Here is a 17334-nt window from a genome sequence, read left to right on the forward strand (position 1 = left end):
TTAAATACTACATCAAGCCAACAAAGGCATAAAAAGTCCAGATAATTTGTTATGAAAACTATTTAACTATTAGAGGGCACAAAAACTGAAGAAAAACAAATGAGGATTAAAAAAATATTTGGAGCATAATGGGCCTTTAAGATTTATAAGTCGATCTTTTTCTGTCAATGTTTAAAATTATAAATGTTTTTGAAATGTTATCAATTTACATGATTTAAGGGGCTGAAAATTAGGAATCTCTTCTTCGCTGTGTTAACAATGTATTTAGTATCGTCTGCTGCAGGTAAATCAAACGACATTGAAGCTGCTCATTTATATATCAGTACATAATTAAAGTCGGTCGTCAAATTATTATTATTATTATTATTATTATTATTATTATTATTATTATTATAAAAGTGATGATAAAATCAAGTATTTACTGAATACTTTGTTAATTATTGCTGTACAGGATTTGGTATCTAATAATTGGAACTATTATATTGAAATATATAATAATGCCCAATTTCATTAACAAACAAATCATTTAAATTTCAAAAGCGAAAAGCAAAACATTCATGATATCATTCAAGGGTAATATCATGTTTATTTCTAGGAGTTGTGTCAGATAAAGATTGTTCAACTAACGATGATTGCAAAGACATTGATCACGCTGAATGTGACGGTGGAACTACAAAATGCAAGTGTTCTGATGGTTATAGAGAGGAAGGCGATACATGTGTCAAAAGTATGATGAATTTGTTCAATTTTATACAATTCATAACAAATATTCACAAGAGCATTTCATAATTTGATGTTTACGTTTACCTGTCAAGAAAGTAATAAGCTCTACTTACTTAAAATTATGTTTGTTTAGGAAAAGTATCGGAAACAGATTGCACAAATGGAGCATGCACAGACATAGATAATGCTGAATGTGACAGTGGAACTACAAAATGCAAATGTTCAGATGGTTATAAAGAAGATTCTACTGATGGCAGCTCTTGTGCGAAAGGTATTACTAATTGGATTGGTGTTTTGAAATAAAAGAATGAAAGATTACAAACTCTAATGGATATTCAAAATTTATATGAATTTTGTTTACCTTTTACTTTTTCCTGATCAAATATCAAAATACAATATTTTTGACGAAACACAAACGAATAAACATGGTGTTTGTAAGAACAAAATAGTTAACATTTGAATTCCATTGACAATATACCTTCAAAATAGAAAACAAAGTCGCTGGACGAAATGTACCATTCGTATGTTAGTGAAAGGAAAGAATGCATTTATCTGAGATGAACAAATATATATTTTAAAAACAAAGATCACGTGTTACTTGAAAGGCACAATATGCATAATCAACAAAATACTTTTGTACTTCTTTATTATGGCAAACATGATTTTTATAATGTTAACATAATGGTTTAAGAGAATGTTAGATGCTTGTTTATTGGAAAAAGTAGCGATAAATTAGTAATAATTAATAAAATAATTTGTCATAAAAGTAGCAAAAAGATAACAAAGTTACTGTAGTATTTTGATTTCCATACAAAATACATACTCACTATAACTGTAATTATTACAAAAATTAAAAGATGAAAAAAATGGTTCAAGTAATTGGCTAATGGGATTTTGTTTAAATTATAAAAGCATTCGAGAAATAAAAATAAAAGTATTCTTAAGGTATAATGGGTTTTTTAGTCACTTTGTTAACAGAATAGATCAACAATGAAAACGAAAAACATCAATGTTCTATAAAAAAGAGCTTAATTCCTCTAAATCTGACATGGGTTTTAATGTTTTGGCAAAATACATTAAGGGGTATATGATACTGGAACAAAGATGGTAAAATTGCTAAATTTTGAAGAATAAGTGTCTCATACTACAAGAATAATATAAAAATAATTGAAATATTATTCCTGTTGGTGCCCATAAAGGCCTGTAATCCTTTAAGTAAACGGTTTGGGGATGGGTTCCGTTGTCTCAAATAGGAAAAATAAAAAAAATGTTATATCGCACTTAATTACTACAATTGAAATAGAAATGTGGCTTTACAAACAGATGGTACATAAGCAAAATCATTGCTACACTAGAAAAAAACACTTGTTTGTTTTGAAAACAAAATTAATGCTTTTATTCTGGTCCCTGCCTTTTTAATTTATTTTATTTATATCATTTTTATGAATTTATTTTGCCTTCTCAAACATAATTATCTCGTTCCCATGTGATATTAGCTTGTCCAGGCAAAATAAACAACAAAGTAAACATAGCATACCTGTGCGACCGTTACGAATTCTTACAGGCGACATGTGAAGTACTTTATTTATTTTGCTGTCACATCAAAGCAAGATATTATCCAGTGAGAAACGAGATAAAAGACGTACACAATTTGTCCCTGTGCCACCGTAGTTAATGATTAATCTTTGTCATTTTTTAATCTAACGTGTTAGTGTTTGAATGTATAAAATGTTAATGTATGAAAAAATTGCATTATAATCGTAAACCTATGATATTTTCGCAAGTATGATTCCTCTTTCTCAGAATGCAGGGTGTAATTTTTATAGGGTTTTAATGCAAAACAACAGATAAAAGGTCATATGGCGGAGTTTTCCACCTTAACTGGTTGAGGAAGATCTCATTTATTCAGACACGAACGGGCACCCTAGAGAAGCACTGACCACACGCCGCTTTTAATGGAATGATACTACCGTGTCAAGTTGAAGGTTCCATGATAACCGCCGTATGATCACATCTGCGGATGTTTCCAAATTAAAAATTTTGCCATTTCATGTTTAAATGTTGAATTCTGCTTAAGCCGGAGCTAAGGGGCGTGGACGGTAGTTTGCACTTGACAGTACAGTCCAAGAACAGGCTCAGTCAAACCGAGCTTGCAACATTTTCAATTTTGCCGTTTTGGACTTTCTTTTGGGGTTCCTATTTTCTCTATGTTATGTCAAATGATTTTGGGAAATTATGGTACATGATAAGAAATAAACAATTAAAAATACAGGATTTGTGTTGAAAGCATGTGTAACGAAGAAGACGAATAAACCTTTCATTTTTAAAATGCTGATATTCATAAAATATAATTATTGCTGTTCGGAGTACAATATTTCATGACAATGTTATAATGACTCTAAAGATGTTTAAGAAAAAGTGATCTTTACAAATAAATACATATAATTGATAGAAATGTATATTTTTCCTATAATAAAAAGCTGTTAGTGATACAACATGCTCAGAAAACGGAGATGAATGTGGCGATATCGATAACTCTCATTGTGACAATGGCAAATGTGAATGTGACGCTGGTTATGTCATGAATGTTGATGTATGTACCGCAGAAAATGCAGGTAAATGAAAAACGTAAATAATATCATATCCATTTATCTTATTTATTTATTATTGGAGGAGAAATATGTTCTTAAGGTTATTATTTTTAACAATGATGACAGTAATTCATTGATATTCATCTATTGTGTTTGTGTTGTTATTGGTAGTTTTCACTCCGGATCACGACAGTTAGCCACATTGAATTCACCAGAGCACAGTTCAACCACCTGTTGAATACCTGTGCAGGCAATCAGTACTAGTTGCCATCACTTTCACAAGGAACTGTAACTTCTGTACATGCCAGAGCAGAGGTACAGTGCGAATGACCGTAGAAAGAATTTCATGATAAATCACAACGATATTCATTTATTATTACACTTGTTACTATATATAGTAACAACATTGCCTATAATTTCAACAATGACACGTGAACATTTTAAAGTTTGCGACCCGGGGTCGAATACGTAGGTCCATTATATTTGCTTTGTGTACAGGAAAGGTAGAGGTGTACTTGTAACAATAATACTTTGTACCTTTCTCAAAAGTACGTGGTGGTGTACATGACATCAACTGCTTCATCCCCGTAGCAATTATACAATCTTCGTTTCTTTCTTACTGTATCACAAGTAAACATTTGAACCAAACAAAATCATTTGGTTTGTTACAATTAACTATAAATAAGACATTAAAGGTGCAAGAGATAACGTGTAAGCATACATCACAGAACATAATAATTTTGTATATCAATTAGATAATAATTTATTATTTAACATTCATGTGCAATTTATACATTTCAACGAAGTTAATACAAATTTATTTTAGGTAAAGAGTAACTTGTACATATTTCGTTTCAGCTGCAGTCATACAGTTAGGGGCTCTTACGGTTCTTCTTTGTGTTTTGGCAACACTTATACAGCAATTCTGGTAATCAAAACATTCTACACTTCGAATACCTGATTTGTAAACTGAAACTAATTTTAAGTTTAAGTATTTTTTTCAAATCAGTTTGTTTATTATATGTTCTTCGTTATTTTTAAAAACAGGTCACACGTAAAACAGAAAGTTTATAAAGATATATGTCTGCTGCCTGTGCTTTATTACATTTTGTTTGGTTTTAAAAAAGAACATACTTACAAAACAACTGTATGAAATGAATAAAATTATGTTTTGTATATTTCCTTCAGAAGGAATAGTACATGCAAGGACCATTGCTAAATGGTTTAAAAACCTACTTAAAAGATCAGCCAGTTTACGTACAATAAGCATGTTTGCTAAATAAGCATGACCGTCTTTGTAACGTCTCTTCTAATAATCACTTATAAAGTTAATATGAAAACAACATTATTTTACTGTTTAAAAGTTTTACAATATATAGCTGAAAACCCTTCAAAATTAATCAATGACTGATTTGAATTGGTATTTTATGATTGAATTAAATACAACGAGTTAAAAAAAATTGTAATCATCTATTTCAGATTTGGACGCAAAAGGAAAGCCTAAATTCTTCTTTGTGTGTGTGATGGACATTTTATTTATTCCTTCTTCTTCACATTTTTATATACTACCTTTTATCAAATCAAAATAGAATTGACATTTAATGAAAACTTTGATTTATTTAAATAGAAAGGTGCATACACATGAGTAAAGAAAGGGAACTACCTGTACTGTATTCTACAGAGTCATAATAAGTTTTTTCGGATTTTATTCAGTATCTGTATCTATTTCCTTTAATATTGCCTTTTCGCTTTTGTTTTATGTTTTTGTGTTAAGAGATTTACAATTTACCATAGTCAACTGTTTAATTCTTGAATGAAAGAATATGATTGTATGTATGAAATCATTTTGCTTGTAGATTTTGAGACATTGTATTTATGGTACGCCAAATTGGTGTTTTAATCTATTTAAGCAAAATGGGCTATTACTCGGTGAAAATAGTGTCGGATGTCATATTCAAAGACAGACGTAGCGCAATTAGAAAAATAATTGAAATTTCATGAGAATCCTAATGAATTTAAATGCCAAGACAAGTAATGTATATAAACACCAATCTTAACGCCTCAGATTTTTTTAATATCCGTTAATGCATAAAAAATGATACAACTCATATTTCATTGACATAAAATAAACAGTGTTTCGGTATCTACTAGTTTTACCAGTTTTTATACACTGTGAACAGCTTTAAATGAACCAAGCATTGTAGACAAGATACTATTTCCGACGAACGCCATGTGATTGCGTACAAACACTTTTTTTCATTCAAGAATATTTAATTAAGAAATTCCTTAACAAAGAAAAGAAAAACAGGATATAACACTACTTATTGTTGTCAATGACGTTTCGTTTGATATAATGGAAAATTTCTTAATTTCATTTTAATACAGATTAAATTAGAATAATTTATTTTGATACGAATATTGTTAAAATCTTGTCTACTGAATAAACAGTTGAAATAAATTGAGATTGTTTCTGTTCTTGCTTGAATACTAAATAGTAGTTTTGTTCTACTGTTGTCGGTTAAATGTGAATGTTTTAAAAGCTTAAGTCTTTCTATGATTGTTTGAAAAGAATACTGTTGTCTTTATTTCCTGGCAAAATTCACATATATTTATTACAAAGCGCTGGAGAAAAGAGATGCTGAATAGATATGTGTTTGAATTAGTTCATAGAGAAATAATAAGACGTGTCTATCAAAGCTTTTTGTCATTTTTCAAAAGGCATATATGAAAAACAGCGCAGAAAATATAGAACTGAAAATGATTGGTCCAATATTTTCAAGGAAAATCTGTAATACCATAAATAATCATGATACATAAAAACAAATCATGAACGCATTATGCATGTATTATGAATGTTCTTGGTAGGTGTAAGATAAATGGTCCAATATAACATATCTGTATATAGGAGATAGCTATTTATTCCAAAACAAAATATTATTGTTCATGATATATAATCCATACTAAATATCTTTTTTTTTCCGAAAACTGTTTGACATGAATACTCTTAAACTGTTAAATTTCTATTAATTTCTGAAATACGTTTTTATAGACCAATCCATTTTAATAAACATGTGTTTATTTTGCATTTTTAAACTTTAGCATTATACGGAATAAAGTTAATATGTTAACATAAAGTTTACCGACCTAAGTACATGTAATAGCCTGCGATAAACAATAGATGTACTAGTATTCGCGAGATTTAACTTATTCGATATACTTCAATACACTTAAATATGATATCAGTCTTCAAGAATTAAAGCCATACTTGAAATAATTAAAAATATAAAATCACCAAAAAAAATATTAAAAAAAAAAAGTTAATATTGCTACAATTGTTTCCATAACGTAGATAAGTTAACTCCCCCTAAATCATTGCAAACTGTTTGCAAAGTTACAAAATAAGATGTAGAAAAGAAACGAACATATACAATGCAAACTGTTTAATTTGTTGTCAGCGACTTTGGATGCCGACTATACCACAGTTCTTTTACTTAAAGTACAAACATTTATAAAGAACAAATGTAATGTCAAAGGTAAATAATAATCACCTTCATTTCCAGGTTAACTTAACAACTTAAATATATATGAGGGAAGATATTATAACTGTAGTCATTTTTCACAATACCCCACAGTTTCATTGTATTACAGCGAGCAACATGAAATGATACTGAAAGTTTCTCTGATAGGTAAAGAACTTTGTATACTTATTTTTATATTTTTTTTTATAATTATTGATTTCCTTTTAAATATAGACGTGTTGTCTATAGCCGGACAAGCCAAAGCCCGGGACCGCTTTGCCTTGCAATTCAGTTCAGGAAAATAAACAAAAATGTAATACGTGGTAGGAAATTCTCAATAAAATGATAAGCGGAATGAAAATGAAACGTTAGCATCCACAGACCTTCTTTACAAAATTCAAGAGCAATTTTGATATCAACATATTTAAAATAAGCCTACGATTGCCGTTAGAATAAACAGAAACAGTCAAAGGATTTACACAATTTACACTTAAACAATTCTCGAATAGCATGTATAGCGAATTTGACAAACGGCATAATTCGGGTTTAGAGAAAGAAAGGAATGTTATAACTAATATGTTATGATATGTTATGTTCAAGTTCATGATTGATTGCTATGTTATGTTTTTCTCATGTTTTATGTTATGTGCTGTTTCGTTTCATATAATGTTTTACATGTTTCATGACCTTTGTGCTGTCACATGTCCTCTTTTGTTATGTACTGTGATTATAATGTCTTGTTCTGTATGCTCTGATGTTGTTTGTCCTGTTTCTTTTTTTTATCTTATATAAGTTCTGTTCTGTTGTTAAATTTATTAGTCAATTGGTGTATGTATTGTTCCATATGCTAAGTTGTTAGGTGTCATGTTATTTTGTCGGGTTCTTTTCTGTTTTGTCTCTTGTGTATCATGTTGTATGTTCTGTTCTATTTTGTCTCATGCTGTCTATCCTGTTCTGTTTTGTCTTACTTTGTCTGTTCTGTTTAATGTTGTTTGTTCTATTTTGTTTCATGTTTAATGTTCTGTTCAGCCTCATGTTGTCTGTCCTGTCCTATCCTGTTATATAGTGAATGTCCTGTTCTGTTAAGTCTCTATTGTCTATTCTGTGCTGTTTTTACTAATGTTGTTTGTCCTGTTTTGTCTTTCTGTTTTGTCTCATTTTAACTGTTCTCTTTTGTTTCATGTTGTCTGTCTCATGTGCTATGTCCTGTTTTGTCTAATGTTGTCTGTTCTGTTTCGTCACATGTTGTCTGTCCTGTTTTGTTTCATGTATTATATCCTGTTTTGTCTCATGTTGTCTGTTCTGTTTTGTCTCATGTTGTATATCCTGTTTTGTCTCATGTTGTATATCCTGCCTGTGTTGTCTCATGTTGTTTGTCCTGTTTTGTCTCATGTTGTATGTTCTGTTTTGTCTCATGTTGTATGTTCTGTTTTGTCTAATGTTGTCTGTTGTGTTTCGTCACATGTTGTCTGTCCTGTTTTGTTTCATGTATTATATCCTGTTTTGTCTCATGTTGTCTGTCCTGTTTTGTTTCATGTATTATATCCTGTTTTGTCTCATGTTGTCTTTTCTGTTTTGTCTCATGTTGCATGTCCTGTTTTGTCTCATGTTGTCTGTTTTGTTTTGTCTCACGTTGTATATCCTGTTTTGTCTCATGTTGTCTGTTCTGTTTCGTCTCATGTTGTATATCCTGTTTTGTCTCATGTTGTATGTTCTGTTTTGTCTCATGTTTTATGTCCTGTTTTGTCTCATGATGTATGTTCTGTTTTGTCTCATGTTGTATATCTTGTTTTGTCTCATGTTGTTTGTCCTGTTTTGTCTCATGTTGTATGTTCTGTTTTGTCTCATGTTGTCTGTTCTGTTTTGTCTCATGTTGTATGTCCTGTTTTGTCTCATGTTGTCTGTTCTGTAAAGTGTTTAGTTGTAAGTTATGTTGTAGTTAGTTTTATTGTGTATGTTATGTTTTAAATTGATGATTTTATTAGTAGAGTAGCGGGGGATCGAACTAGCGACCCCTTGATCTGTAGGCAAACAGTGTAACCACTGCACCACAGCGCCCGCTCTGATTAATAACCGTTTTTGAAAGTCCTTTATACATTATCACTTCAATAGCCAACAAAAAGGTTATTCAATTTATTTTTAACACCTTTATCATAATGGCCAACCCACGTGATATTTTAATATCGAGTTTAAAAATAGAACAGAGATTATCACTCTATTTAGATTTTTTTTTATCACCTTTCTGCTACTTGGTGAATATTCGTGAGATATTGCTCAAGGCGCCAGAATTTCTCAGCATTTTTCAGGTTGTGTACAAATCGTTGTAATGTTGTTTTATGTAGGATTTTTTTTAAAGAGAAGGTAAAATTTTGAAAGTTTTAAGAGCTGCTATGGTATGGTACACACGCGTACCAAACTTTCAGACATTTGAAACAAATTACGCAGTATTTTGGGTCATAATGCATAAATGAAATATTACATGAAACCGTTATGTTTAAAGTCCATAAGAAACTATTTGATTTCGATGATTTAAACGACTCCAAATCGTAAATATTGCAATTTGATCAAAGTGCTTTATTAACACTATATACACTTATTTTCAATTTCCGCTGAAAATTTTGTTTAACGAAGGTCCTGCTACCGAGCTTGGATTTAAGCTTAGGAAACGACATTGTAAATCGCCTAAAATATAAATGCTTGCAGATCACGGAACATCTTCATAATACTGGAATTTTTACTGCCTAACGAGATTTAAAAAAATAATATAAATTGACCCTTAGGCTAATTTCAAAGATATTTAGTCTTTTTCATATTCATAAATAGCGTGTGACAGACTAAAGCAAGTTAATATCCAACTTCTAAATTTTATAATAAAACAGAAAGGTATAAACAGTGGCTGAAATTAAAGGTCGTGTGTGTTTGGTCTGGTCAGACAACATACCTTCTCCAGCATTGTTCATATATCAATACACGTATTATAATTGAAAAGTTATATTATGGTTAGTGTCATCCCTAAAAATTTCATATTAGAAATTTAATCGATTTATCATAACAACTGTATGATACATACTCAGATTTTTAAAATGATACACAGTCTTATCGTATAGATCACATAAATATTATATGACTTCAATAATTCTAAGTCTCTAAAGTTATAGATGTCTATTTAACATACAAACACATATTGTGTTCTTTGAAGACATAAAACCGCAAGTATTAAAAACACATTTAGTGTAGAAATGTAACTGTAATTTAGGATGGACAAGCCAAAATGAAATGTATCTGAAAGTTAAGGTATAATAGCTAAACCTTTCTGAGAAAGCCTTTATACTATTCTAATAAATGCTATTTCTTAACAAAAATATGCATATTACTTTGTAACAAATACAAATACATGTATAATTCTGATGCTTAATTGCCTAATTTTGCTTAAACTGTTCTTCTGTAAACTATTCATCAGAGTTATGCAATTATAACAACTGAATTCTATAGACGAATTCAAATTTAGTAAACAGTGTGACACAATGGATGTAAACTACTTTACCTTGAATCTGCTAAATTGACCTTAAAGACACATTATGGCTAAGAAATCTAAATTTTCTCTCAGAATCAAGCATGTGTTTGAATAATGAATTTAAGATACGTTAGATGTTAACCAAGAGAAGAAAGAAGCACTGAACGTGCATGCAGTAATATGTCATAAATGTAGCAAAATGTAGCAAATTATTATTCTGACGTCAATACAAAGTACTAATTCACTATAATTATACCGATTGCCAACAACACTATAGTTGCAGTTATCCCATGTATATGGCAAAATGAGCACAGCTTTGAAAACTATAACAAGATACCAAGAACGAAAAGTCTTTAGGACATAAAATTGGTAGCATTTCTGAGGCAAGGCATATTGGGCCTATAATCCAGATTTAACTTTTTATTTTGCTTTCAACATGACATGTAGAACATAGACTCAAATCCCGCTCTTATAAAATAATATAATATATTGATAGAATAAAAAGCTATATGCAGCAGACGAAATAAGTAAGTCAGGTATTTTTTATCTAATGATTTTTCTTTCATATACCAGACATGGTCAGCATATTAGCTTTACTCTCACAAAAGCATGAGAAAATATGTTCAAGTGAAATAGTGTCACCTTATTTGACATTTCTTTGAAAAGGGGGAAGACGGACGCTCCAAGGAATTATTTACGTTTTCTTTTTTATGATATCACTTTTAACTTGTCATGTTAAATGAATGAAATAACGAATTTTAATATATTTAATAGCCGCGGTTAAAATGTTTCTTAATGTACCTGTGTGATTCAATAGAACGTCATTTCTGAAAAAAAGAACAAGTTATTAAAACAAGTTCGTGTATAATTTAATAACAAATATATTATGTACGCTACAATGGAAATTTTGATTAAGTTATTTAAATAATAATAATAATAATAATACTTATAATAATATTAATAATAATTATAATAATAAACGAGAATGCAACAGAGAAAGCAACAATTATATTTGCAAAGTAATTAGATAGACACTTCCGTCTTAAGTCTTGAAATAATGAATCATATAGGTGGAACGTCTATATTCGTTTAGTTACAGTAAGTAATCAAAAATTGAAGAAGGCAATAAGTTATGAAACCTATGCATGCGCATTGTGAAGAGAAAACTATGTTGTGCTGTGACTTCCACAAAAATAGCATTTACAATAGCCCATCGAAAACAAAATAAATGATTTCAAATTACATGTACTATTATTAAAATATAATCAATGTATCGTGAAAGTTACAAAAATACTAACAGAAACCAGATAATACAGGTACCAACTTAAAAGTAAATATCGAAACTACAAAATTAAACTATCAAATTTTTTACTTTCATTTAATTTTTTTTTGAATTGGAGAGGAAATAGAAAACGTATTTCGTACACCTATTGAAGCAATACAAAATTGTATGTTAAGGAGTGTATGAAAAAGTGCTGTTGGCAATGATAAACAACAGAAAAAAATTCGAATTATTCCTGTAAGAAAATATGACATCTTATTGCAAAGAACAACACACGATTTTAACTTCACGAATGCACGATTCTAACTTCATGAGTTAACGATTTCAATTCACGAATTCACAATTTTAACTTCACAGATTTAACCTTGCGAATTCACGATTTTCATGTTATACAAATTAAGAGATATTTGAATATATATTGTCGTTTATTGAGTGTTCAGTCAAAGATCTATCGATGCTTTACATATACTGTGCACTGGCTATATAATCAGTATGCAACTGACATGTTAATAAATCCAGGAAATAATTCATTTAGGTTAAACTTTTACTATTTCATGTTATTCTTACAAATATCTGACATTCGAAAGCTTATATGAATTAAATATGGTATTGGTAAGGCGTTATAACGCGAAACAAAAGGTGTGATAACGCGAAAAAGGGCATAATCACGAGAATAAAGGCGTAGTACTTAACGCAAATAAAGGCGTTATAACGCAAAAATGCGTTATTACACGAAACAAAGGGCGTAGTAACGCGAATCAAAAGACGTGATTACGTTTTATAATTTAGGCAGTTTTTATATTGTAACATAAACATTTTTTTATTTAATTATTTAATTTTATTTTTGTTTTATTTATTTTTTTTTTTGTTATCAATTATTGGTCAATTACAATTATAAAAGCCAATCTTTTGAAAAATATTACTGAAACAATTTGACGTGAGCATACTACCACTTTCATCGTGTAACTATGATGACTCTTTGATGGAAATACGAATACGTAGCTAGCTTTAAAACCCGTCCTGCCCACGATATGAACCAGTACTTGAATATTTAGGTAGATTTATTTAAATCAATGTTTTCTTAAAAAAGGAACTTTTTTCGTACCTCACACCTATAAATGGACTTATACTGAATACATTGAATAAACAATTAAAATACCATTGATAATGTCAGTGTGTACTTTTTGTACAGAGAAATTCGGTCAGTTTTATCATACATTCTTTTAAATACATAGACACTAAATATTTTGGTAACAATAATACATCGTTCCAAAAATAGCAACATTCTTTGGTTGTTGGATGAACATGCATTATTTAAGACAAAAAAAGAAGTGCAGATCTAGACATAGTCTGTCTTGATAAGGACCTTTGAATACGTGAAACACGATACACACGCCATACGACATTCAACTCGTCACTGTCACTGTGTTACATTCTTTACAATACATGACTTATGCCAAGGAAGGAAGAAACAGGCTGAAAGGTTAAGGTGGACAAAGTCAGAGGAATGATTTATTTCAAAGTTATTCTACGAATTTGTTTCGCTTTGTTTCATTTCGCGGGAAATGCGCATATGTATTCAATCGTGAAAAGTCAAGGTAAGAATGTTTTACTTTTTAATAAAAGAAAAATAATTAGAAAATTAAATAAAAAGGAACATACTTTTATTAAGATAATATAAATAATAAATTAATATATTAGCTTGATTAAGGTTAGATTCTAACACTACTTGTTTATTTTTTTTAGAATTTGTAACCGCATACCCTGATATCACATGGGGAAGCGTTGCCATAAGGGCTCGAACTAATTTTATCTGGGTAAAGCGATATACATCTTAACGTTAGGCATCTGCCCCCTGACTATACAGTTATTGATTGTTGAATAGGGACACAAACAAGAAAATATATATATGGAAGCTTTATGCAACTTTATTCTATTTGTCTATGAATATATTTAAGATAAATTAACGCTAAATTCTGTGTCTATAAATATGTAAGTGCTAGTCCTCCGCTACATGAAAATGTAACATAAAACATGTGTATAGGAATGATAAGACAAATTGCGTATGTGTGTATATTGTAATATAACAACAAAGAGGACGAGTATCATGTGCACTTATTTTACGAAAATGTCAGCACAAATTAACCATTATACCCAATTATGCATGCATTATTTTAATGAAAAAAATTGTTGTATTCTTTTAAAAGTGCCGAACTTTCAATGGAACCAAGCCGGTCATGTGACATCCCACAAGATTACCGAGGCGTCTGGACTTGCAGCAAGTCGTAAACATCCGGGAGCTATTTATACTCACAATGATCATGGGGGCGCTGCAGAAATTTACGTCATAAATGCTTTAACTGGAGAATAAGAGGCTACCCTTACAATAAGTGGCGTCACGTCAAATGATTGGGAGGATATAGCTCTTGGGAAATGTCACCCTAATCCGAACAGTGACTTTTGTATCTATATAGGTGAATAAGTGTTACTATTAAACTTGATTTGATTTTATTGGGGTGCTTGTAATTGACAAATTAAATATTTTTGTCGGGATATGAACCTCAAATGAGTAACTTATATAATATAATATTATCCATAGATTATTAACTGGCCCTTTAACCATGCCGCCACTTGTTTACCTTTGTTTTAACTAATTGCTTTACACACCTGAAACACAAAATATTGTAAACTATTAAATTTTGTACAAAAGCACATATCTTTATGATCTCAAATGATGTATTATAAGAACTGGGCATAACCTTGCACTGTAGCTATTAAAAAAATTATTTTTACATTCCAGGCGACATTGGCAACAGTGGCAATGGAGCTCTGAATAATATTTACAGAGTTACTGAACCTGATGATCTAAACAGTCAAACAATACATGTTGGTTCAAGCGATAAATTAGAGTTCTCGTAAGCATCAAGTCTAAAGTTATAACGTGCATAGTAAAATTTATACCCGTACAACTACTTTGTTGTATAATTTGTATTATTATTTAATCTATAAATAGTTTTGAAATTAGCTAAGAAGTATCTTTTTTGTAAAAAAAAAACAACAACAAAACACGTCAATATCAGACATGTCAGAGTATATTTACTGTTGTTTTTTTTTTTCTTCTAAAAATAGATTTTCAGAGTATAATGATTTACCGATTTTTTCGAAATCCCCAAGAGACATGATGCATGATGTGACATCATAACAGGTTTGCTGTTATTATTCTGAAAACAAAAACATTGGGCGACTCGCAAATATATAAAAGTCGCCTCGGTCAATATTATTTTTTTTCAGTACATATCACGTCATATTCACCAGCTAAAAAGTCCATATTTGTATATCATATATCATGATATATAATTTCATGTACAAAATCTTCGCTCTTCGCTCTTGACTCTACAGATTTTATTCATTACAGATGGAACTTTGATGATTGTGAGACGTTGATGGTGGACCCAAGTGCCAATCTGTTCATAATTTCCAAAGTTTCAAATGGTCACGGTACTATTGTTCAGCTGCCAAATTCCGCATGGGGTTCGAGCTCGAGAGTTTCTTTAAGCTCAACTGCGGTAGTTAACATTGAATCAGGCTCGAATGATCCTGTTGGTGGTGATATTTCTCCGAATGGGAATGAGGTTCTTGTAAAGGTATTTACTCAGTAATAAAGATTTCCACTTCGTTATTACATTTTTATAGAGGTATTAACTCCATTATTGACCTTTCATAAAATTATTCACTCAGTAATTTCCCTTTTTTTAATGTTTACTCCGACAGATCCTTTTTATAAAGGCATTTAAATACTACCTTACTCCGTTTTTTTATGAAGGTATTTACTCCGTTTTTTCTTTTTATTTATTAAGGTAATTAATCCGTTATTTCTTTTTTATATAGGTGTTTTCTCCGTCATTTCTCTTTACATTAGTATTTACTCCTTCATTTCGTTTAATATAAGTATTTACTCCGTTAATTCCTTTTTTATATTTTAAATTTATAAAGGTATTTACTCTGTAATTTCGTTTTTTTTATAAATCATTTACTCTGTTAAAGCACTTTTATAATAAAGCATTTTCTGTTATTACCATTTGATAAATGCACTGACTCTGTAACTCTCCTTCTATAAAGGTATTAACTCTGATATTATCCTTTCATAAATTTATCTACTCGGTTATTTCCCCTTTGATAAAGGTATTCACTCTATATCACCGGTATCCTTAAGTTTTGTAAAGTTATTTACTTGGTTTTTCATAACATTTTTAGGTCCGACTGCGATATTGATTTTTCTTGTCGACTAACTTGGTGCGACATGGCAACAAAACATAACTTTATAATTAAGTATTCATCTAGAAGAATGGTGTCCATTACTTAACATTATCTTATTATCTCGTTATATAGTCGTTGCCGACAAACCCTTTCGAAAAAAAATGTAATTTTCGGGAAAATTTACAGCTGGTCAAAGAATGGCAAATACATGAACATTGTGTATTTTTTTAAATTCAAATATCCTAAAATGCTCAAAGAAACTATGAAATAATCTCTTTTCCCCAGAAAACAATGTGTGTACGTTTCTAAAATAAAACATTATGTACATTCTCCTTATATTCCATTAAATCTTGAACTTTTTCAGGCAATCTCTGGCTATTTAACAAGGAAGTAACACCTTATCTATAGAATGATTTTATTATTGCAGCTATATAACTATATCGTCTCTGTTTCAGACCCATCACAATATCTATCATTGGAATTTACACGGTTCAAATGACTATTTAGCCACGCTACAGACACCTGGGACAAAAATAGCATATAAAGATGAGCCACAAGGAGAGGCCGTTTGTTGGGACGCAACCGGGCTCGGATATTACACTCTCAGTGAGGGACAAGATCAAATTCTTTATCACTACGTCAAATGATTTACCTTCTGAAAATATAACATGTATTTATTTTTGACAGTAAAATTTAACATTTATTAATTTGCGTGTCTCTTTTTTAATATGTTGTCCCTCCTCCAAGTACGTAACTTTGAATCGCAACATGGCCATCCATATTATTAACGTTCTCTGAGGTCTAGTTTTGAAAAGGTTTAAAATGTTTTAAGCTTGTCTGAAAATGATGCATTATAAATGTATACGGAAATGTATATCAAAGATTGAAATTCAACACGTACACTGAAATGACGTTATGGCGCTTAAAGGGTAATATTTTCTTCTGTTTTAAAAAGTATACATATATCCATTGGATCTTATTCTTTGCAAAATTCTTGTACAATCCATTAACAACATGTGAGCGCATTGAAAATGTTACTGAAAACAACACGACAGCAATTCCCGATCTCATTCTCATTAATTCACAATATAAATTTTTGCAACATCCAGAATTGACAAGTTCACGATATCAGCTTCATTAATTCACGATTTCAACTGTACGAATTCACAATTTCAACTTCATGAAATCACAATTTCAATTTCACAAATTTACCTTCGTGATGTCACGAATTCAACTTAATTAATTCACGATTTCAGCTCCATAAATTCACGATTTCAACTATATGATTTTACGACTTCAACTTCTTGAAGTCACTGTTTAAACTCTACGAATTCACGATTTAACTATACGAATTCAATTTCGTGAAATCAAGATATTAACATCACGATTTCACGATTTCAACCCTACGAATTAAACTTCGTCAATTAAAGATTTCAACATCACGAATTC

General features: G+C 30.4%; 2 protein-coding genes and 1 pseudogene across 2 annotated transcripts; 2 read left to right on the forward strand and 1 right to left on the reverse strand.

Annotated features, from left to right (window-relative positions):
• Positions 1-258: 258 nt before the first annotated feature.
• On the forward strand, positions 259-5675 carry LOC132719577 (25 kDa ookinete surface antigen-like). The gene is made up of 6 exons (XM_060703357.1): positions 259-283; positions 596-727; positions 857-994; positions 3204-3338; positions 4173-4242; positions 4794-5675. Coding segments are annotated over exons 1-6 (501 nt in total). The 3' UTR covers positions 4795-5675.
• A 2592-nt stretch (positions 5676-8267) lies between these two features.
• On the reverse strand, positions 8268-9785 carry LOC132719578 (ring-infected erythrocyte surface antigen-like). Its single transcript, XM_060703358.1, has 2 exons — positions 9774-9785; positions 8268-8738 (listed from the first exon to the last, which is right to left on the reverse strand). Exons 1-2 carry the CDS (start codon positions 9783-9785, stop codon positions 8268-8270), a joined length of 483 nt encoding a protein of 160 aa, XP_060559341.1.
• Positions 9786-12977: 3192 nt separating this feature from the next.
• On the forward strand, positions 12978-16592 carry LOC132719585 (uncharacterized; annotated as a pseudogene).
• The last annotated feature ends 742 nt before the right edge of the window (positions 16593-17334 follow it).

Source organism: Ruditapes philippinarum, unplaced genomic scaffold, assembly GCF_026571515.1.
Source record: "Ruditapes philippinarum isolate M1 unplaced genomic scaffold, ASM2657151v2 ctg2773_1_1_1_1, whole genome shotgun sequence".
In the NCBI taxonomy this organism is placed as follows: Eukaryota; Metazoa; Mollusca; class Bivalvia; order Venerida; family Veneridae; genus Ruditapes; species Ruditapes philippinarum.